The sequence below is a fragment of the Oncorhynchus kisutch genome, linkage group LG2 (assembly GCF_002021735.2).
Source record: "Oncorhynchus kisutch isolate 150728-3 linkage group LG2, Okis_V2, whole genome shotgun sequence".
Lineage (NCBI taxonomy): Eukaryota > Metazoa > Chordata > Actinopteri > Salmoniformes > Salmonidae > Oncorhynchus > Oncorhynchus kisutch.
Genome location: NC_034175.2, coordinates 23,867,207 through 23,890,508, shown reverse-complemented (window position 1 = coordinate 23,890,508; position 23,302 = coordinate 23,867,207). Strand labels below are relative to the sequence as shown.

Here is a 23,302-nt window from a genome sequence, read left to right as displayed (position 1 = left end):
TCCTAAACCAATCATCCACCATGTTTCATGTTTGAATTAAAGCATGTAAAGAGGGAATGTGCCATATCCATGGATGCAAATTGATGACTCTTACAAGGCTGGGTCACTTCCCACAGAATTAAATAGGACACTTTAGAATGATATTGTATGTCCCTCTGTACCTCTAAGCTCTCTTGAGGTATGATTCACAGTTTCCTCATCAAAAGCTGTGGGCTGGAACAATGTTAACCACACAGGCTGACAAGTGTTTCATGTGGCCAGGGGCATACAGTGTGCTGAGTCAACACAGGAAGACTAGTGCAACCCAAATCACTTTGTGCCCTTTATATCCCCCTATACCCACCCACTGGATCGAAACTAGTAGGTGGGGGCGGGATTATTGTTCCATAAGAGGGACGCTAAATTTGAATCAGCATGGGAGGGTCTGCTTGTAGAAGGATTCATTTTTGGAGCCAAAAGACATGTTAGTCAGCATAACAGGTCAGGGAGGAAAGGGAGCACATTTCAGACACATGGAACTATTCTTTTTTTCAGAGTGAATCTACACCTTTCATTTATGCTTGTAAGATTTCTAATCAATCAAATACATGTACTGGATGTATAACTGTATAATACTCAAATGATCTCGTACAATATGTACGATATGTACGACAGGCATTCATTTGAATGAAGGTGTAGATATGTTTGGGAGTTAAACCAAAAGCCTGTTATCCATCTGAGTTGAGATGAGGATAATGATAGGATTATAAAGTTATTGTAGCCAATTTCATTCTCAATGGGCTTTCCTCTCACTTGCTAGATCCTTTCTCATGAATGGAGGAATTGTTAGCAATCAAGGATATAATGTTGGAATTTTTCTAAAGCACAAATCTATCACAGCATGTGAGTGGAGAATGGAGTGTTATGCTGGACCTTTTGTTGCCACTGATTAGTTGAATGGGATACAATATTTTCCTCCAAGCTCATAATTTACTTTTTCATCTTTGTATAACAGTGTTGTAAAATCACGTGTGCATTTTGAAACTATATCGAATTGAATTGGACACATAGTTGGGCACTGCACCTCTGCTCAACGTTATGTCGTTCCTAGTCCTATTATCAAACACATTTAATCAAATTCTTAAACAATCAGCTGCATCTGCTAGACAAAATGACTCAATCAAATGATGTTTCTCTTTTTATTGGCTGGGCAAGTCTGTCAGTCATTCAATTTGCGTCATTTCCGTTGTCAGGTGGCGCTGCTATGGAAAGATGCGATCAGAAAGCTGACGAATGGAAGCTGTTGCTGAGTGGTCATTTCGGTAATAGTGGCTAAAACAAACATAGCGCGATATCAATCCTCCATATACGGTTCTCCTTTCGTTGGGGATAACCAACTGCGTATGCACCGAACAAATACGTTTAAAGAAATGTTCATGCTGTAGTAATACAACGCAGACTTTCCTCGGCGTTTTCAGCTCGAGGTAAGTTGTTGATAAAGAAAAAAAAGACCTGAGTGAGCGAGGTGGCGAATGAGTTTGCTCTAGCGGTAGTAACGTTTAGTAGTAGTAGTAGTAGTAGTAGTAGTAGTAGCAGCTACCTAGCTAGCATGTACTTTGTTTAAATGGCCTCCCCGCTCTGCGCAATGTGTATTGTTTAGCAGACAATTGGTAAATTCAAACTGAACAAATGTGTCCACAAATACCATGCATATGTGTCATTGGGGTTGTTCCTGTGTGTGAGAACGGCGTGCATTGTTGTAGTTCGCTAGCTTTGGGTTGTTCGTGACAAATGGAACGTGTCCGATTTAGCTAACGTCGCTTTAATGACGCCGATTGTCGTACATGGTTTTGTAATTAACATACCCACTGTTCCCATACACCGTACATGCGCGGTGTTTCACTAATTCCTATTAATTTACAAACTTATTTTGCTTCAACATTGCGTTTGGGCGTGGGGCTCGTTTCGTTTGGAAACGCTTCTGGGTTGTCGGTCAGTCGGTACTATAAATGGTACCTAGTTAGATTTTGCTCATGACATAAGAGCAGGATGGCTTGAGGACAAATGGTGATAGACGGCACTAGTGTCTTGGAGTCAAAAGGGTTCGTGTACACTTCTTGCGGGATTGCATCCCTGCGATGCGTGCTCCTTTTCGTTTGTCTTAAATGATAGTTGCAACATTGTATCAGGCTAACACCACCTTGCAACATTCTGTCGTCATTCCGCTCTAGTTATTTTTGGTGACCTTGTATGGCTAAGGGCATTCAAAATGTAACAATAGGCAGCCAGCTGCAAGATGGTAGGTAGCTAGAGCGCAGAAGGCTGAGCTTTCATCCAGGTACATCAAAAAACCTAGCAAGCTCGTAATGGGCATCTTTATCATGATGTCCAACATATTTAGAGGGTGATTGACTGGTGCAACCTATAAATCATCTCCTCTGATAACATTGTGATAGCTTGGACTATTATGTATTCGGATGTAGCCTCGGTTCCAGGTATGAATGTGTAAAGATGACATTTGGATCTGTAAGATGTATTTAGGGTTGGCTCCTTAACCAGTGCTTTTAGCTAATAATTTTGTTTTGCAACAGAACACTGTGGAATGCATGATTCATGCCGCTATAATAGGACGTGGGTGGTTCTCCGGTCACCTATCGCGGCCGTGTGTGCGCGCTCTCTAGCTATTTAAAGAGCGCATGTTCCCGTGGATGGCGTGGGATATTGTCTCTCTGGTGCCTTTTGTCTGATATGATTCAGTAGGCTGTGTTCCTAATCTTGCCAATCATTGTGCTTTCCTCGGGTGGTATGACCTTTGGTTCTTGAACTATTGGTAATTTGCTTACATTCATCAAATGCCAAACTAATCTGAAGTCAAGTTGTGAGCTGCCCATTTCAGGCAAGCCTAAGGTGCATGCATTACAGAAAGTTAATTGTTTTGTCACATGGTTTTAGGGCAGTACAGTGCTCTTGTAGAAATCTGAATCAGAGCCGACAGGTGCTGTTTGTAATAGTTCTCTTGTTGGACAGTCATTTTAGCAGCATACCCTGTGTACTATTCCATCTTTGCAAATTGCATTGTCTAACATTTAGTTTAGATGACTTGTGTAAATAGTGTGGTAATTGATTGAGTATGCTGCTCTCCTACAGTTGCACATTTGACTGGGAGTCATATGAATAGCACTGTTCATAAGTCTGCCTCCCTTGGTGATTGATGACTGGTTGAGATGGCGACAGACAGGCGAGAGAAATTATTGACACTGTATGCTGTTTGAGATTTGAAAAAATCCTCATAGAAGTGAGAATTTGTGTAGGCCCGCTGACTTCTGCAACCTGTCCTCACCAGAGCCAAACTGTGTGGCCCATGGCGGAAGTTTCAAAATGGAAATATTTCTTGTTTTCCTTGGGTTCACTGTGTTTGCTAATGTGTGAGCATTTTGACGAGTGTTGCCTGTAATGTATACTTTGAGTCTTTTGGTGGTGTCAGTTTCCAATATCGACTCTCATGCAGGTTATTCAAATGTGTTGCCCTCTGCTGCCACTTTTATCTCTTTGGAATGTCTCTAGTAGGGTTGTGCTTGTACTGGCATGTGTCCACTAAAGATCTACGGTCACCACAATGCTGTCTTTAGCCACATTGACCTACCATCTTTGTGCTGCAGTTTCACTACAGAAATTCACGTGTTTTTGCTCTGAAACGATGCCCCCCTTTTACACCCTGGGACATGTTTCAGGTTACACTCTTATTGGTGTCATCCCTCTGACATTTCTAGCATTTCTGACAAATCCTAGTCCATGGTAACCCTGGGGCGACTGAACCGAGTGATTCACTCTCCTCCAGTTGTTTCTGAGCATTACTTTCCTGTTACGGGAACCAGAGCGCATTTCATCACTTAGGGACTCCTTATCAGCAGGCAGCAAACAAAGCATATACCCCTCAAAGATAGAGTACCATAGGTTTTTATAGAGGTTGGCATGTTACTGTAGGTAGATGTCACACAGGTTCCCCTGGCATGTGCCTTCACTTCCTTATCGGAAATGGTAGGGTTGCTATTTATTTTTCGGTCAAGAAAAAAAGCCATGAGCCCAACCTTTTATGGGCAAGAGAGGAAGTCGTAGCATTTTACTGTCAATGGTTATAACTCGCCACAGACTTAGAGAACCACGAACCAGTGCAGATTGAGTTTCAAGTTAATGTCACATGCGCTAGTACAGTGAAATGCCTTCTGCTAGCTGTAAACCCAACAATGCAGTAATCAATATGAATGTAGTACTAATAAGAACATAAAGTAAGAAACTACATAGAAACCACACAGGTAGCCTAGTGGTTAGATCTTTGGTCCTGTAACCGTAAGGTTGCTGGATCGAATCCCCGAGCTGACAAGGTAAAAAATCTGTAATTTTGCCTCTTAACAAGGCAGTTAACCCACTGTTCCACAGTAGGCCGTCATTGTAAGAAATTGTTCTTAACTGACTTGCCTATTAAATGAAGGTTAAATGTACAAATAAAAAATAAAAAATTATACATACATGCATAGATAGATACATACATAGTCAGTTCCAATACCATATTTACAATGTGCAGGGATACTGGAGTGATAGTTAGATATGTATAGGGGTAAGGTGAATAGGCATCAGGATATATGATTAACAGAGTAGCAGTAGCATAAATGATGAGTGCATGTGTGTGGTGTCAGTGTGAATGTGAGTGTGCATAGACAGTGTAAAAAAAAAAAAAGGGGTAAACTCATTCAGCCCTTGTAGCCATTCTGCTAGCTATTTAGCAGTGTTATGGCTTGGGTATAGAAGCTGTTCAGGAGCCTGTTGGTGTCAGACTTGATGCACCGGTACCACTTGCCGTGTGGAAGCAGAGCGAACAGTGGCTGGAGTCTTTAACGATTTTCCGGGCCTTCCTTTCACACCGCCTGATGGAGGTCCTAAAAGCCGAGGCAGGATTTTCAGAAAGTAATTGCCAAGGATACAATGAAACCAGCATGAAAAAGCATGTATGCACAAAATGGCATTCAGCCTAATACATGTTTTGCCATCTTTAGCATTTCACCAGAATTCCACCCTTGCAGGATTTGATGTTGCAGTCATCTTACTGCATTCTGCATCAAGGCATTTGTCATTCAATGTGAGCACATGGATGTTTCGTTTGCATGCCACATTGAGGATTAAAGCTGAGGCGTCATCTTTCTCACCAGAGACAACATCTGAATGAACCTATAATGGCTAGCCATTCACACTGTGTTGGTAAACTTGTGGGAGGGGTTTTCTAAAGTGGTTGGGCGGGGTTAAACCCTCTCCTCTCTCATACCACAAGACACAGTCTGCTGCATTAGTCAAGTCTGGAACTTTCGGAGAGACCCCATGTATAGTCATGCAGTGTCGGGTATTATTGAGAACTAATGTATTTTCTACTGTATTGGTAGAATTTTTGTCATTTTAGCGGTTTAATTATGCAACTCAAGATGGATATTTTGCTAGTGGCCTGGAGGAACATCAAGACTATCAGTTTGAGTTTTGCTTCCTTGTGGTCACATTTCTGTCCTACACCACTTAATGTACCTATCTTTTTGCTGCTGTGTTCTTCCTGCAGAGCTCCAGCATGTCTAAGCGGCGCTCTTTGGAGAGGGGGGCCGGAGAGACTTCAGGCAGGGCCAGCAAGCTCCTCTGTCCTGGAATTGCTGGAAGCAACGCGAAGAGGGCAGGTCCCTTCATCCTGGGTAAGAGATGGTGGTACTCAGGGGCAAAAAGGGGAAAGGTTGGCCTCTTAGAACTGTGTTTGCGCAGGAAACTAGGAAAGAGGTGGGGGGGATTCAGTTAGCTTGAGGCAAGAATGTGAACTATTTGACGTTGGGTAGATAGTTTGCAGAATAGATTCTGAGCCTTCAATCTTTTCAGGAAATGTATACTGTAAAACTTGTGAAATGTTAGCGTAAGACTTCTGCTGTCTGCTAGATTATGTTAGGGGTGTTGAAGTTTGCATGCCTCATTGTTTGCATTAGGGCACACATTCTCCTTACCTTTTGGTCATGCAGCTGTTGCCATTTCTTCCTTACAGGGCCTCGTTTGGGGAACTCGCCCGTGCCAAGTATAGTGCAGTGTCTGGCCAGGAAGGATGGGACGGATGACTTCTACCAGCTAAAAGTGAGTGGACACTCTCTGTTTCTTATGAATGATCTATTTTCACTGTTCGAACAATGGCTAGTTAGCTACAGTGTCCCAATAGCCTTTTGAACCTTTGACCTTCCTAAACAGACGTCTTTGTTGGTGTTCAGTTATGCCTTTACGGCCCTATTTCAGTGCAGCAGCCTGCGCTTGCTTAGGCGGAAGACAAACTGTAGAGGCAATTTGTTTATTGGGGCAATCCAATAATCTGTTTAACACACAAGGTGTTTTTAGGAGGAAGAGCGAAAAGGTGGCACCCTGCCTCGGCCCCACTGCTAAGTCCCAGTGCAAAGTCTCTCTACCCCCCCCCCCCCCCCCTCAGTGTCTCCTGAGTGTGTTGACCGTAGCATGTAGGGACATGTTTTTGCAAAGGATAAAATGAGCATGAAAAACAAGTTTTATTTTAGTCAATACTTAACACTTTTTTTTCTTTTCTGAAAACTGCATTGTTGGTCAAGGGCTTGTAAGTAAGCATTTCACTGTTGTATTCGGCATGTGACAAATCAAATTTGATTTGATGTGCCAAAAATGCAGGCTTGTCTTGTCCCCTCTGGCTCTCAACCCCCCCCCCCCCCCCCCCCCCCCCCCCCCCCCTTCCCCTTTCCTGAGTTCTTTCCCAAGGCCTAGATCAGCTGCTGGCATCAGCTGTTAATGGTACATCTTTAGGCATTGTTGTAGGGGTGATGACTCCATGTGGTTCAGAGATTTCTCCCCAGTCCCAGAGCGTGTGTTCTCGGGGTCGAATTCATTAGGCGACACCGTAGCAAGATGTTTTGCAATGGGAAACAAAAACCAAGCATTTCTTATTGGACAAATCTAGGTAGGCCCTGCCTGTTCCAGTCAGGTTTCTTTTGGTGCCTAATGAACACAACCTTGCTGCTGCTTTCTGTTGTAGATCCTGACGCTGGAGGAGCGGGCAGACGCGGCCGCAGAGACCCAGGAAGAGAGGCAGGGGAAGATGCTGCTGCACACAGAGTACTCCCTCCTCTCGCTGCTCCATAACCAGGACGGAGTGGTGCACCACCATGGCCTGTTCCAGGTAAATAGCAATAGCTTACTTGGTGCGTCACAAACTTTCAGGTACATCGCTTGGTGCTGCAGCGCTTTGTAATGTCTTTCAATGATGAACTTCACAGACCTGTACTGAATTACTGTGATTGTACATTATTCTTTCTGATGAGAGACTTGCATAGTTTTTTACTAGCCTCTCAAAGACACCCATTCAGGGAAAAACATTATATTCACACCCCCTACCAACCACACTGCACAGTCCCAGTCCAGTTGAGCTTAGAGACACTTCCATAGAAATATTGAAGCACCTTTTTCTTCAAGCCATCACTTTCCTAGTCGACCACTCGCACAGTGACTCAGCCCTCCCACCCTTCTCATTTCTTTATAACTTTGTTATTGTCCCCTCTGCCGCCTCTCTCTTTCACAACCCTATTCCTCCTCAACGCGCTCTTCCTAGAATAGCTACATTGAGCCGTGCGGCATGATTCATTCAAGGCTACAACGCTATTGATTGGTTTATTATAGTTCCGTCTCCAAGAGGGCCAGTTAATAATGATTTGTCTCAGGAAAGCCTTGAGGCCCAGCCCTCTAAATCTGGACAAACCAATACCAATGGGGATCAGCTGGGGACGGTGGCTCGCTCTGAGGTGAATAGAGAAGAATGACCTTTGTTATTCATCTCAATCCCCCCCCAGGCTTAGTAGAGGTGAATGTGTCCTATTCACATTGGAGATGGGATGGTTGTGCACAGATCCCTGAGCCCTTTCATCTCCTCCACTGTTCTCTCTCATAGCTGATCGTCAGACTGCAATTTCACTCGACAATGGAAGCCGTTCAATTGTCATGTCTTTAGAAGATTGTAAGAAAGAACAAATTCAGACTAAAGAGATGCCCCAGAGTTGTGTTGTTTAAGGCACATGTAGCAAAATGTTTTGCAATTTAAAAAAATGTTTAATTCTGATTTGTGCTCTTTTGTTTGTGCTTACTGAACACTACCCATAACAACAGATCGTATCCTTTATCAGCACACTTTACGGTCTCTTTAATCACCCTAACCAATCCGCTTACTCTCTCTCCCCTGTCCACTTTAGGACCGGGCGTACGAGATTGTGGAGGACCCGGAGGCCAACAATGGCAAGGTACGCCGGATGAAGAAGCGGATCTGCCTAGTGCTGGACTGCCTCTGTGCGCATGATTTCAGCGACAAGACTGCGGACCTCATCAACCTGCAGCACTACGTCATCAAGGAGAAGCGGCTGAGCGAGCGCGAGGCCATCGTCATCTTCTACGACGTGGTGCGTGTGGTGGAGGCCCTGCACAAGGTGAGTCCGACCAACAAAACATGTACAGCGCATTTTTGAGGAGATCCGTTTGAGGAAGACAAGGTGCGGAATCGCTAATCTTGATCACAATGCGTATGCCTAATTATTTGGAACACGAGGCGATTTGTAGCTCAGTGATTCAACTCAGTCCGACTACAATGTAGCTGTTTGGATTTAGGCTGTTTCAAACACGTCCATCTGCTTCTCGACTAGGGTTCAGTCTGTGCTTTGCAGATTGACCAGGCTTTAAATTATCTGTTGATGGCCAGTTGTTGGGAAGTTGTATGTCAGATTATCTGGTCACTGCCTACTGCCTTTACAGGCTGACCTTCATGATCAAGTAATTGGTCACGGACATGACTATATAGTCATCTATGACCCATAGCTTTGACTATTATGTTCTTGAAAATATTTATGTATTAAAGTGTGTATTCTTTACGGTCTCCAACTTAAGTCTTGGGCGGGTTCAGACAAATCAAAATTTTACGTTTTTGTTATGTAGCCCCTCCGTTGAGTCGTCCAAGCTAAACCGCTCCTATAGAGCAGTAACAGCATTGACTTGAGTTGCTTTTGTTCCAGTGCTTCATTCAACAACAGTCTGACAAATCTCATCCGTCTCTACCTCTTTCACCCTGCAGAAAAACATTGTGCATCGAGACCTGAAGCTTGGAAACATGGTGCTGAACAAACGGTAAGGACACAGTCATGTTTTCATATTTGGTTTAGCCATGCAAGAGGCCCCATCCAGTGTGTGTCCGGTGTGCAACTGGGCTTCAACCTGAGCAGGGTCAAGTCCTCGCAGCCTCGAGGAGACGGATCTCCCAGCCCAGTCCCTTCACCCCTCTTTCTTTCTCTAGTACGAGTCGGTGACTAATTCCCTGTGGTCGGGTTTTGGAAGGCAGTGATGGGAACCTAGTGCGAAAGAGGTTGAAGAACATGCCCTCTTACTTTGTGCTCTGAGAGAGGGGGGGGGGGGTGGAACCTCACATGGGTGGAACCTCACATGGGTGGAACCTCACATGGGTGGAACCTCACATGGGTGGAACTCTGGCTCAGGTGCACATCAGGGCACAGTGCTGTGCTGCCATGAATCTGATGGGCCCTGCAGAATTCAGCCAGCTCCTTATCCATAAAACCCCCCCCCCCCCCCAAAAAAAAATATTTTCAGTCTTATGTTCCATTATTTGAAATTGTTTTTCATTTTTAATTTATTTACATTGGGTAAAAGTAATGCTGCTTTTAAAAGTTAATAAACTTATCCCATTTAAGAGAAGGGCATTCAAACATTTAGCTGTGATTTTTCACACGTGCTCCACATTAATCCTGTGGATTAACGTATATTTAGAAAAGGAAGACTTTCAACAAATTGCCAAAATGATTTCTCTGTACATTCTCACCAAGTTCACCCATTAGGCAAACCATTAACAGTATTAAATTGCCTATTGTTGTATCATAAAGATAACCTTTCACATTGAAGAACTACAGTGTTGCTCTTTGTTTACACCCGTTAAGCCTTAGACCCAACCATCTCTTAAAGAATTCACGTGAACACATGACTGAAAATATTTCATGATTAAAACACTAACTTCAAAGTGCTAAAGGTAGTAGCCTAAAATTTGAAATTTAACACAAGGGTGTCGTTAAAACACTACCTAGGCCTTTATCATGAGATCCTTTGAGTGACTTTGGTTCAGGTTATGAGCAAACTGAACATATTTTTGTCTTGCCCTTTGGAGCAGGGCATGTAATGTCCATGGCCTTTGTCATTGCAATAGTCCTGATCTTATGTGTTTGCTGGGCTGTGTCCAGTCCAATGGATGCTTGCTCATCTCTGGGAGGAAGGACATCATCGTTGCGCAGCAGCTGATAGCTAGTTCCATCAGTGTGAAAGGTCCTTGGCCAGAACACCAGGCTCCAGACAATTTAAGCTGTGAAGGAGAAAGGCAGACAAAAATAGACAAGGCATTAAAACCTTGCATTTAAGTACCAAGAAAAATACCTGTAGTGCTGTTTGTTCATCTCCTTACACTTGTGGGGAGAGCAGGTTTCTGCTGAAAGACAAATTCCAGATCAATAGGTAAAGAAAATGTGTGAATTAATCTCCTATAGCTTATTGCCTGTTACTAAAATGCCCTGTATACACTCAACCTGGATCCAGCCAAACAATGGCAATGCAGACATTACAAGATAACTAGCTAATAATTAGCAAACGGTTAATTTCATCATTACCAGCAGGCTAGATGGACATGTTATTCATCTTGCCTAAATGCCATGGTTACTCCACAGATGGGGGGGGGGGGGACAGAAGTCACGCTAAAAAACTATGTAATATTCTCTACAAGCCAGTATATTGAATTAAATTGTATTTCCACTTTACCGGTTGTACATGCTGTTGATGGGAGGTAGAGATTGGGTATCCACAGGATAGTGCTGTTTACCTGACTCTTTGCAGTGCCGGTAGTTTGTTGCTTGTATTAATAGCCGAATGTAACCGAAATGTCGCCTGACACACGTTTCCTTGCAATCAGCTGGAAGTGTTTGCCTTTTAGTTAGGCTTGGCCATATTTTTCAAGTGTTTTTCATGTGCAAATTGCATCAGTATTGAAAATAACTGGAAATGCAGACCAGTGTACTAAAGGTTGGGTTGGTAACACTTCCCTGTGGATATTGTTTTATCAAATTACCTCCGACATAGATTACCGGTTGTCAACCGATGTCCCTGAATTGAAATGAAGTTAACATTCTGACTTTTAATGGGACTGTTCGGGAATGCTGAGCCTACATGTTAGAGATGAGTGTAACTATTTCACTCTCCGAATTCTTTACGAGCCTAGTATTAATCTAGCTCGTAAGCTAGTTGAACATGCCGATGTCTAGCTATTTAGCCATTTCATCTGTGCCTGTCACTTAACACTTAACATAACAAACTGACAAACATATCGTCCTGGCTTTGCACATTAGCAATCAACATTAACCGCAGAATGCAACTGGCCATCTCAGCTAGCTGGCTATAACATTAACTGGATGCAACTGTCTAGCTAGCAAACAAGATAATTAACCCTTGTGGTTTTCAGGAAAAAAATTGTCCATTGTGGTATGGGTCAGGTTGACCCGAACAGTTTAAACAAAGAATCAAGTAAAAACAACTTTTGTCTTGTCAGATCTTTCAGAAAGATACAAGAATATTTCATTGACTGTGTGTTAGTGTGTATGTGTCAGGTAAGGTACATGGGGGAGGTGTGACTGTGTTAGTGTGTATGTGTCAGGTAAGGTACATGGGGAGGTGTGACTATGTTAGTGTGTATGTGTCAGGTAAGGTACATGGGGGAGGTGTGACTGTGTGTTAGTGTGTATAACTCTAAACTATTTGTTGAAAATAATTTCTTACAAAATATCATTTTGTGTTTCCCCGGGTAAGCTTTTTCCCCCTGGTGTTTTCCATTAACACTTAGGTGTGATTTGACTATTGGTCAAGCCTCCCTTCAGTCTTTCTCTCCACATGTTGAACGCAATGTACGTGTGCTTTCTGCAGATGTATTTATCGCGTTCTACACAAGTGGTGTTGCTTTTACTGTCTTGGCGAGAATGGCAGAGCAAATTGTGTAGTTCCTGGAACAATTTTGAGTACGTTGGAAGCTGACAGTTTACCTTGACTTTGTCGTGGTGACAGTGACCATTCTATATTACGGTCTATGGACTTCCGTGTCCTCTCTTCTCTGGATGATGGTTGTTGTATGCGCTCTCATCTGATGGACATGGTATAGCAGACCCCTCTGAAACCTCTTCACCAAAGCAAATTCACAATCAAGAGGACAATGCTGTTGATGATCCAATCTCTGAAACCTCTTCTATTTCGTAGTCCAGAATTTGTGATGAGGCTTCATTGATTGAATATTTTGGAGCTCATTTTTGACTCTGTCAGATCTGCTGCTCTCGCACTGAAGGTTGGGCAACTACTTTTCACCCATAATTATAAAAGTGCAACCAGAACCAGTCAAAGCAGACTCCATCAAAGACACTTAGTTTATTTTGGACCCGTGCGAATATCTATACACATGAAATTCTCCGGGTCAAAATGACCCACATGTTTCTATACAAAATCTGCAGACATTCCCCAACACATGAGTATGTGCACATTTTGAAGTTCGGTTCATGACCCTAAATGAGAAGTCATTGAATTTCATGGAGAAAGAGGGTAACTAGTATTTTTGGCAACTCAAAAGTAGAAATGTGTGAAATTGACCCACAATGCACGAGGGTTAAACAACGGGAAAGTGGCATATTCATGGGTCTGAATGGGTTTCATTCATGCATACACATTCATATCTAATTACTAGTACCCATACATCTGTTTCTCAAACTAGACACTCTAATGTACTTGCCCTGTTGCTCACCGGGGCCTCCCACTCCTCTTTCTATTCTAGTTGGAGACAGTTTGCGCTGTTCTGTGACGGGAGTAGTACACAGCGTTGTACGAGATCTTCAGTTTCTTGGCAATTTCTCGCATGGGATAGCCTTCATTTCTCAGAACAATTAATAGACTGAGTTTCAGAAAAGTTTATTTGTTTCTGGTCATTTTGAGCTTGTAATCGAACCCACAAATGCTGATGTTCCAGATACTCAACTAGTCTGAAGAAGGCCAGTTTTATTGCTTTTAATCAGAACAATAGTTTTCAGCTGTGCTAACATAATTGCAAAATGGTTTTCGAATGATTAACTAGCCTTTTAAAATTATAAACTTGGATCTGCTAACACAACGTGCCATTGGAACAGAGGACTGATGGTTGCTGATATTGGGCCTCTGTATGTCTATGTAGATATTACATTAAACATCTGCTATTTCCAGCTACAATAGTAATTTACAAAATTAACAATGTCTACACATTTCTTAATGACCCCAAACTTTTGAACGGTAGTGTACATTTTGCACAATGAGCACTTGTCTCTCAAATACAGTGTTAGTTATTGGTTAGCTAGCTAGTGAATTTTTGCCTTACTAGCATTGACATGAAATCAGTCAACACCTCAAGGCATTGTATCAATATGAAACGAGCCACTTATGATTCCCCACATGGCAGTTTCTTGTCAGCTCTTTCTAGCAAAATTTGGCCATCCAGAATCTCAACACGCTGACTTCTGCACCATGGAAGCGCGCACATCATTTTCCTGACATGGTCAGCTAAACCATCTATAGTGAATCTAGAACGATATCGCAGCCTCTTGCGATAGATATTGTGGATGTCAGTATTGCAATCTTATATTAAAAGTAGATTAATCGTGCATCCCTAGTGAGTACCATTTGGCTGCCGTAGTGGTGATGAAACAGTGTTTTGTTGTGGCCGGTTGGGCTGCTGCACAGAACAGAGCAGACGAGTAGAACACTCTGTCCCAGCTGGAGACAAAAGGAGAGGCCTGCCAAAGGCCCTCCATAGCTCAGGGCTGACTCACCATGGACACACATGTCTCTCGCTCTCTCACACACACTCAGCCCTCTATTTACTTTCCCTCCCTCCCTCTGTCTGTCAGAAGCTTTTTTTTCTCACAAACTCATTGCTCCTTACTCCTTTCTGTTTTCTCATGCTTCCTTACTTCCATTCCCTCTCATTGTCTTCCTTTTTTGGCTTTTGCCTTTGCTCTCCGTGGTTTCATGTGTCCTCGCTGAATGTGCATGCATACAGTATGGGGGAGGGATGGATGGAGAAAGGCCTCTCCCAGATTTGGGGTATGCAAAAAACAATTTTACAGCAGACACTTGTACATGTGAAGCAGGACAAATGTAAGCACCCCCGATTTTGATATTCGATCTCTGTGCACTTTCACCACCCTGCGAAGTTCATAACTTATTTAATCTGCCTAATAAACTACATGCTTTTCCCAGTCCTAGTGGTGGGCTATGTTGTGTGGTCTTGTCATCGAATGAATCCAAGTTTACTTCGATATGATTGCTATTATATTACTATTTGTGCATAAAGGCGTTTACACAGTTATTTCTCGTAAATTTTGACAAACATTCCTTGCCGACAGTAGAGGTACCTGCATTTCCTGTTTCCACCATGGTTCATGTCATTAATCCACAGGTAATGGATGGAAATGACGCTATTATTGCATTTTGCCAGCAAGTTGTTTTAAATAGCTGGTGTTTGTAGGCTAGTAATACTTAAATAACCGAGGGTGTACTTTAGGGTTGTACGATGTTTGGTTGATTGCTAACTAGACTTAAGCCTCCTTGTCAGGTAATCAGTCTTTAGACTGCGAGGTGCTTGTTTGTCATCATTCTTCTGTCAGCTGCCACTGACGGTGACATCAGCCTCTGCATATATTCCCACTGACTGTGCTGTACAGGTGTAAACTCATCTTCAATCTTCCCTTCACCAACTCCCTGTCCTGCAAAGCTGTGTGCTGTATCATTGTCAGGAGTTTGCTTATGCTGGAAATAAACATTGCGAACCAAATTTAAAAAGGGTGGTGCAGGGTTCACAAATAAGTAAAAAGGCAACATTTCAAAAATAGGAGTGGCTTTTAGTAGCATTTCAAAGTCCGTCTGTGTTTAAAACTGGAAAGCAAAGTTGACCTTTTTTTATATGTAAATTGTTTGATTGGACACTAGTCACACACAGGTAAATCCCAAAATGTTTGAGGGAAATCCTTGACCTCACCACACTGTTCTGTTTTTTTGAAAATAAAATCTCTCAAATATAGCATCAATTTGAGGGACACTCCTGCTGATTTTTTTTTATTTATTTTTTTAGTAAACATTTTTTGTGCAATTTTTGAGCTTCATGTAGAGCCAGAGGATGCCATTTTCAACCCCTTTCCCATCAGTCTGGTTATTTTGGGCAGGATGGGGGGAGTCACAAGGGATGTGGAGGTTTCTGGTTTCCTGTCTCCTGGGGTCACATGACCAGAAAGCGGAGACGGTGTGGTTCTTTTGGTCAACCCAGTCCTAAAGGTCCCTCTCACGAGGCGAACACGCTATCTCTTTCATGGAGAGGATACAGAGTAAGAATAGCAACCGCAGTTGTGTGATGCATGCAGGCGAAAGAAAGGCTCCCTTCATAAAGCAGCTTTTTATCTAGAGGCCTTAAAGCGCAGCTTCCTGTCATTGTGAAGTTCAAAAGGCTACTGCATTATAGACAATTCATGCTCACAAATTTTGAACAGCCTCCTCAGATGGTAGACTCAAGACAGAATTGTTTCATCTTTTAAAATGTTTTTACAGTGTGGCATTTTTAGCAAGCATGCTTTCACAGGAATTAACCTTAGCCTAAATGTGGCCTGTCTGTGTGAGCAGAATGTGAACCGCATACAGTGTGAAAGTGAGAGAGCATAGGGGAAGCTGCATTGACCTCGGTCCTTGGAGAAAGGGGTGAGAATGTGAACTTGAGTGGACTAAGGCGCTAAATTTCAGTTGTGATTTGTGTAGCCTGTGCATGCGTTGTGTGGGTGGACTTAAGGAAAAGTGCGCACACAAGCTTATGTGCTTTGCATACACATTCGTCAATTCAATTCCATGCAGGATTAGTCATTGAGATAATTAGCCCAAACCACAGGTTGACTCACATGTTTGTCAAAGTGCAGCCTTTTTTATTTCCTCTTTCTCTCTACATGTTTCTCTCTACTGTATGAAGGCCTACTATTAAACCCTGCCCCACACACACACACACTGTTTATCTATGACTCATGCAAACATCTGATAGGCCTATGTTTCTACAGAAACCAATATGATGTCCCTAGCAACGGCGCTTGAGTGCCAGACTGTCTGGAGTTTACCCTGTCTCTAGATATCACTGTCCTGGTTTGGAGTTGTCCCTTCTGCTGCTTGTGATCTTATATCTTGTGTTTCTTTGAAACTTCTTAGCATTAAAAAAAGAAACCAGGAGTCTAATACTTTGCTCAGTTAAACGTGCTGCAGTCAAATTAATTAGTGAGTGACCTACGACTCCCACGTCAGTCTACATCTATTTAGTTTCATGAAGCATTGTGTATCACACAGGCCTACCAAACACTTATTTTGTGATGACGAGGCAGACATTAGTCAGGAAGTGGAGTACAGTTTCCTTGGGTCATATTCATTAGGGCATACTGTGGTGCATTTCTTTCACGCAGTTTCTGACAGAGTTCTTCTGCTTTGTATCTACTGAATATGACACTGGTGTTTGTGTTGGTGTCTCTCTGTGTATCCTAGAACTCACCGGATTACCATCACCAACTTCTGCCTGGGCAAGCACCTGGTGAGCGAGGATGACCTGCTAAAGGACCAGCGAGGAAGTCCAGCCTACATCAGCCCTGACGTACTGAGTGGTGAGAGGACGCGCGCACACACCAGATGGCATGAGAGGGGAAAGGAGAAGGAACTTCCGTCAGTCTGTCACAAATGCTACTGACTGATGCAAAACACAATCGCATAACAGTTCAATTGAAACTTCCACATCTCCATGCTTACTTTATGTAACAAGTGGATGCAAATCATGTAGGCCTATTGATTTCCAAGGGTAACTTGCATGTTATTTGTGAAATGTGTTGGAGGTTTGACTGATAAGCTCCTGTTATATATTTTACTGTTCTGTTGAAAGGGTCAGCCAAGTTTAATCTGGGTCGAGCTGGGTAACTGCGAGTCAGTCAGTAGGCTTGCGTAATGTTTGGCAGGCCACTGTTGTGTTGGATATTTCCGGTTATTAGGCAAACCAATACCCTATTTTGCAAACTTGGGAACATTAGTGAAGGCTGAAATTCTCAAGGTATTTTGTTTTTCATTTATTGACTTGATCATCTCCGTTGCATGATGTTCTCTCGTGATAAGCTATGTGTTGATTTTATTTGGGTTTATTGCAAACATGTATACTGTGCTACATTTTGCTATTAGTTTAATCGCTTGCTGCAGAGATGGCACACAATATTCCATCACTCGGTAGTTTGTGCACACATTTTGAAAAGTATTCTTAGCCCTTCAGTCTAGACACGATTGTCAGGGAAACGTGTGAAACGAGCAGATTTCGATGGCGATTTAAAACGCAGAACCCAGGCCTATATGAGCAGAACATGACAAGTTGGAGACAGAACAATGAAACTGAGCTCTGGTGAGTCACCCTGATGACTCACCGAGAGTGAAACTACTCCCAACCCCCCCCCTCCCGTCTGTGTGTCAAATGCATTACCATTATTGCCCCATGGGCGGAGGGAGTGAAGCAAGCGACTGCCGACCACCTCTTTGTAACACTTTTCTCTGGTTCTAAAGAAGAGCACCATGCTCATTTGTCCTCCCATACATCACTGTCTTCTGACTCCTCGTGCCTTTACTGTTTGATATAGGTTTAAGCATAATCAAATCAAATCAAATTTATTTATATAGCCCTTCGTACATCAGCTGATATCTCAAAGTGCTGTACAGAAACCCAGCCTAAAACCCCAAACAGCAAGCAATGCAGGTGTAGAAGCACGGTGGCTAGGAAAAACTCCCTAGAAAGGCCAATACCTAGGAAGAAACCTAGAGAGGAACCAGGCTATGTGGGGTGGCCAGTCCTCTTCTGGCTGTGCCGGGTGGAGATTATAACAGAACATGGCCAAGATGTTCAAATGTTCATAAATGACCAGCATGGTCGAATAATAATAATAATAATAATAATAATAATAATAATAATAAGGCAGAACAGTTGAAACTAGAGCAGCAGCACAGTCAGGTGGAAGTTGAAACTGGAGCAGCAGCATGGCCAGGTGGACTGGGGACAGCAAGGAGTCATCATGTCAGGTAGTCCTGGGGCATGGTCCTAGGGCTCAGGTCCTCCGAGAGAAAGAAAGAGAGAAGGAGAGAATTAGAGAACGCACACTTAGATTCACACAGGACACCGAATAGGACAGGAGAAGTACTCCAGATATAACAAACTGACCCCAGCCCCCCGACACATAAACTACTGCAGCATAAATACTGGAGGCTGAGACCGGAGGGGTCAGGAGACACTGTGGCCCCATCCGAGGACACCCCCGGACAGGGCCAAACAGGAAGGATATAACCCCACCCACTTTGCCAAAGCACAGCCCCCACACCACTAGAGGGATATCTTCAACCACCAACTTACCATCCTGAGACAAGGCTGAGTATAGCCCACAAAGATCTCCGCCACGGCACAACCCAAGGGGGGGGCACCAACCCAGACAGGATGACCACAACAGTGAATCAACCCACTCAGGTGACGCACCCCCTCCAGGGACGGCATGAGAGAGCCCCAGCAAGCCAGTGACTCAGCCCCTGTAATAGGGTTAGAGGCAGAGAATCCCAGTGGAAAGAGGGGAACCGGCCAGGCAGAGACAGCAAGGGCGGTTCGTTGCTCCAGAGCCTTTCCGTTCACCTTCCCACTCCTGGGCCAGACTACACTCAATCATATGACCCACTGAAGAGATGAGTCTTCAGTAAAGACTTAAAGGTTGAGACCGAGTTTGCGTCTCTGACATGGGTAGGCAGACCGTTCCATAAAAATGGAGCTCTATAGGAGAAAGCCCTGCCTCCAGCTGTTTGCTTAGAAATTCTAGGGACAATTAGGAGGCCTGCGTCTTGTGACCGTAGCGTACGTGTAGGTATGTACGGCAGGACCAAATCAGAGAGCTAGGTAGGAGCAAGCCCATGTAATGCTTTGTAGGTTAGCAGTAAAACCTTGAAATCAGCCCTTGCTTTGACAGGAAGCCAGTGTAGAGAGGCTAGCACTGGAGTAATATGATCAAATTTTTTGGTTCTAGTCAGGATTCTAGCAGCCGTATTTAGCACTAACTGAAGTTTTATTTAGTGCTTTATCCGGGTAGCCGGAAAATAGAGCATTGCAGTAGTCTAACCTAGAAGTGACAAAAGCATGGATTAATTTTTCTGCATCATTTTTGGACAGAAAGTTTCTGATTTTTGCAATGTTACGTAGATGGAAAAAAGCTGTCCTCGAAATGGTCTTGATATGTTCTTCAAAAGAGAGATCAGGGTCCAGAGTAACGCCGAGGTCCTTCACAGTTTTATTTGAGACGACTGTACAACCATTAAGATTAATTGTCAGATTCAACAGAAGATCTCTTTGTTTCTTGGGACCTAGAACAAGCATCTCTGTTTTGTCCGAGTTTAATAGTAGAAAGTTTGCAGCCATCCACTTCCTTATGTCTGAAACACATGCTTCTAGCGAGGGCAATTTTGGGGCTTCACCATGTTTCATTGAAATGTACAGCTGTGTGTCATCCGCATAGCAGTGAAAGTTTACATTATGTTTTCGAATAACATCCCCAAGAGGTAAAATATATAGTGAAAACAATAGTGGTCCTAAAACGGAACCTTGAGGAACACCGAAATTTACAGTTGATTTGTCAGAGGACAAACCATTCACAGAGACAAACTGATATCTTTCCGACAGATAAGATCTAAACCAGGCTAGAACATGTCCGTGTAGACCAATTTGGGTTTCCAATCTCTCCAAAAGAATGTGGTGATCGATGGTATCAAAAGCAGCACTAAGGTCTAGGAGCACGAGGACAGATGCAGAGCCTCGGTCCGATGCCATTAAAATGTCATTTACCACCTTCACAAGTGCCGTCTCAGTGCTATGATGGGGTCTAAAACCAGACTGAAGCATTTCGTATACATTGTTTGTCTTCAGGAAGGCAGTGAGTTGCTGCGCAACAGCCTTCTCTAAAATTTTTGAGAGGAATGGAAGATTCGATAAAGGCCGATCGTTTTTATATTTTCTGGGTCAAGGTTTGGCTTTTTCAAGAGAGGCTTTATTACTGCCACTTTTAGTGAGTTTGGTACACATCCGGTGGATAGAGAGCCGTTTATTATGTTCAACAGAGGAGGGCCAAGCACAGGAAGCAGCTCTTTCAGTAGTTTAGTTGGAATAGGGTCCAGTATGCAGCTTGAAGGTTTAGAGGCCATGATTATTTTCATCATAATGGAGGTATGGTATTGCCAGATGGGATTGCGGTTGGGAATTTCTTGGAAGATGAGTCTAGAGCTGCAGTTGAAGTGTTGAGTCACATTGTCTTCTGTGTCCAATTGGTTAATCATTCATTCTGAGGTTGATTTAATGAGATATTATGGGTGGTTCTGGAGGAGGACAGTGGGTTGAAGAGTAACGACAAACAATGTTTGTGCTTGAATTAAGATTCCATAGTGTGATTGTACTGGTGCATGTACGTACACTATGTGGAAGCCTATATGCAAAACATTTTAAAGAAATGTCATTTTCTCAGTCGCAAAATGTCAAACATTAACCCGTTTTCCATCCACACTTCATGCATGTATATGTCGGATACAAAATGTAATGCGGGAATAATGGAAACGTTGACAATATGAAAATTTACCATGTTTTATTTTTATGAACTTTCAAAATGTCGACAACATTTAAACTGTCAGTGAAATGCTTTTATGCTCATGAATATAATAACATCGTATCAAACTTTGAGTCAGGCGAAGACGTGTTGTCTTCCCTCTATGACTTGTCACAAAAGCATGCAGTTTAGGCTACAGATGAAATAAATGATGCACTTCAGAGTGGTGAAAGTGCGTAGTGATGAGTTTGATGCTGCTTTCCAATAAATATCAAGGGTCTTATTCTGGTGACAGGATAGACAATGCTTGGCTGCCATTAGACAAAAATGCACTTTTTGTTGTCCATAACGATAATCTCATGTTGGCTATACGTGTTCTCTAGCCAACAGCGCTCAGATAGCATTGTTGGCTGGAGTGCCCATGCCAGCATAGATTTTTTTTAAATCCGGTACATGGGAATTTAACTGCCCCTGAACAGGCAGTTAACCCACTGTTCCCAGGCCGTCATTGAAAATAAGAATTTGTTCTTAACTGACTTGCTTGGGTAAAAAAAATATTTTTAAAAGGGTATTTTAATGTGCATTACGTTATCACTTACAGCCTTTTATCTGTACAAGTCCAGTTGATGGAAGCGCATCTTTGGTGGGAAAATTCACTTTTTTTTCTGAAAAGATTTTAATGAAAATCTGTCCCCATTTGTAATGAAACCTAGCTTTTTTTTTTAAATGAATCTATTGTCTTCCTTTGCAGGCCGGCCGTACCACGGTAAGCCCAGTGACATGTGGGCCCTTGGCGTGGTGCTGTTCACCATGCTCTACGGCCAGTTCCCCTTCTACGACAGCATACCTCAGGAGCTATTCCGCAAGATCAAGGCTGCAGAGTACTCCATCCCAGAGTAGGTCAACCCTGCTTTTATCCAAAGTGACTTAGTCATGCATGCATTTTACATACAGGTGGTCCTGGGAATCGAACCCACTATCCTGGCTTTGCAAACTCTATGCTATACCAACTGAGCTACGGAGGACCGTGCTCTTATTGGTTCCTCCTATGTATTATGCAACAGTTTCTCCTTCTGGTTTTAACTATTTACCCCTCTATCCTTTCCTCCCTCTCTCCCCTCAGGGACGGGCGTGTGTCGGAGAACACTGTGTGTCTTATACGGAAGCTGCTAGTGCTGGACCCCCAGCAGAGGCTGACCGCTGCCGAGGTCCTGGAGTCTCTCAGCGGCATTATTGCCTCATGGTGAGTCACGCCCTCTGGTGGACAGGGAGAGAACTGTAAATATTGCCAGTTGTGGTTTAAAAAGGTGCATAACAACAATGCATTCTCATCTGGTTTGAGAATATCATGTGTAACTTGGTGGCATTAATAGAATCATCAGTCAACCCTTGCTGTGTCTATAAACTGCCTTTTGTGTGTGCGCTTTGCAGGCAGTCAGTATCCTCTTTGACCGGACCTCTTCAGGTTGTACCTGACATTGATGACCAGGTCAGCCACCCAGAGCATCTCCAGGAGGTGAGATCCCTGTGGTCAACAACCCCTTGATCCTCCTTTAGCATTAGCACATGGCTAATCCTCAGAACTTCTGCTCACCCAAAGCCTTCTGGGGAACAGAGCCAAATGCTCCTCTTATTGACTGGTGCCTTGTTTGATGTTCTCACTGCACCACCATGAGGCTAGCACTTTCATTACATTTGAATCCAATCTTCTTAAATCTAAAGGTGTTGTAAGAAATACAGAAGTGTGTATAGTATAGCTTGACATAGTGAGGGGGGGAAAGTATTTGATCCCCTGCTGATTTTGTACGTTTTGCCCACTGACAAAGAAATGATCAGTCTAATTTTAATGTTAGGTTTATTTGAACAGTGAGAGACAGAATAACAACAACAAAAATCCAGAAAAACGCATGTCAATTTTTATGAAATGTCCTAATCTCAGTTTGTTACCTGTGTAAAAGACACCTGTCCACAGAAGCAATCAATCAGATTCCAAACTTTCCACCATGGTCAAGACCAAAGAGCTCTCCAAGGATGTCAGGGACAAGATTGTTGACCTACACAAGGCTGGAATGGGCTACAAGACCATCGCCAAGCAACTTAGTGAGAAGGTGACAACAGTTGGTGCGATTATTCACAAATGGAAGAAACACAAAATAACTGTCACTCTCCCTTGGCCTGGGGCTTCCTGCAAGATCTCACCTCGTGGAGTTGAGATGATCATGAGAACGGTGAGGAATCAGACCAGAACTACACGGGAGGATCTTGTCAATGATCTCAAGGCAGCTGGGACCATAGTCACCAAGAAAACAATTGGTAACACACTACGCCGTGAAGGACTGAAATCCTGCAGCGCCCGCAAGGTCCCCCTGCTCAAGGAAGCACATATACATGCCCGTTTGAAGTTTACCAACATCTGAATGATTCAAAGGACAACTGAGTGAAGTGTTCTGGTCAGATGAGACCAAAATGGAGTTCTTTGGCATCAACTGAACTCGCTGTGTTTGGAGGAGGAGGAATGCTGCCTATGA

The 23,302-nt window shown here is 43.2% G+C and overlaps 1 protein-coding gene across 1 annotated transcript in view; it reads left to right on the top strand.

The window, feature by feature from the left end:
• The first annotated feature begins 1,211 nt into the window (after positions 1-1,211).
• The window catches only part of LOC109910043 (serine/threonine-protein kinase 40), a 33,541-nt gene continuing 11,450 nt past the window's right edge, over positions 1,212-23,302 (top strand). Inside the window, exons 1-10 of the mRNA XM_020509204.2 lie at positions 1,212-1,463; positions 5,579-5,705; positions 6,044-6,129; positions 7,046-7,189; positions 8,253-8,483; positions 9,122-9,174; positions 16,669-16,784; positions 21,526-21,670; positions 21,898-22,017; positions 22,206-22,290. Of these exons, the coding sequence (XP_020364793.1) occupies positions 5,588-5,705; positions 6,044-6,129; positions 7,046-7,189; positions 8,253-8,483; positions 9,122-9,174; positions 16,669-16,784; positions 21,526-21,670; positions 21,898-22,017; positions 22,206-22,290 (1,098 nt within the window). The 5' untranslated portion in view covers positions 1,212-1,463; positions 5,579-5,587. The remainder of the gene's footprint in view (positions 1,464-5,578; positions 5,706-6,043; positions 6,130-7,045; positions 7,190-8,252; positions 8,484-9,121; positions 9,175-16,668; positions 16,785-21,525; positions 21,671-21,897; positions 22,018-22,205; positions 22,291-23,302) is intronic.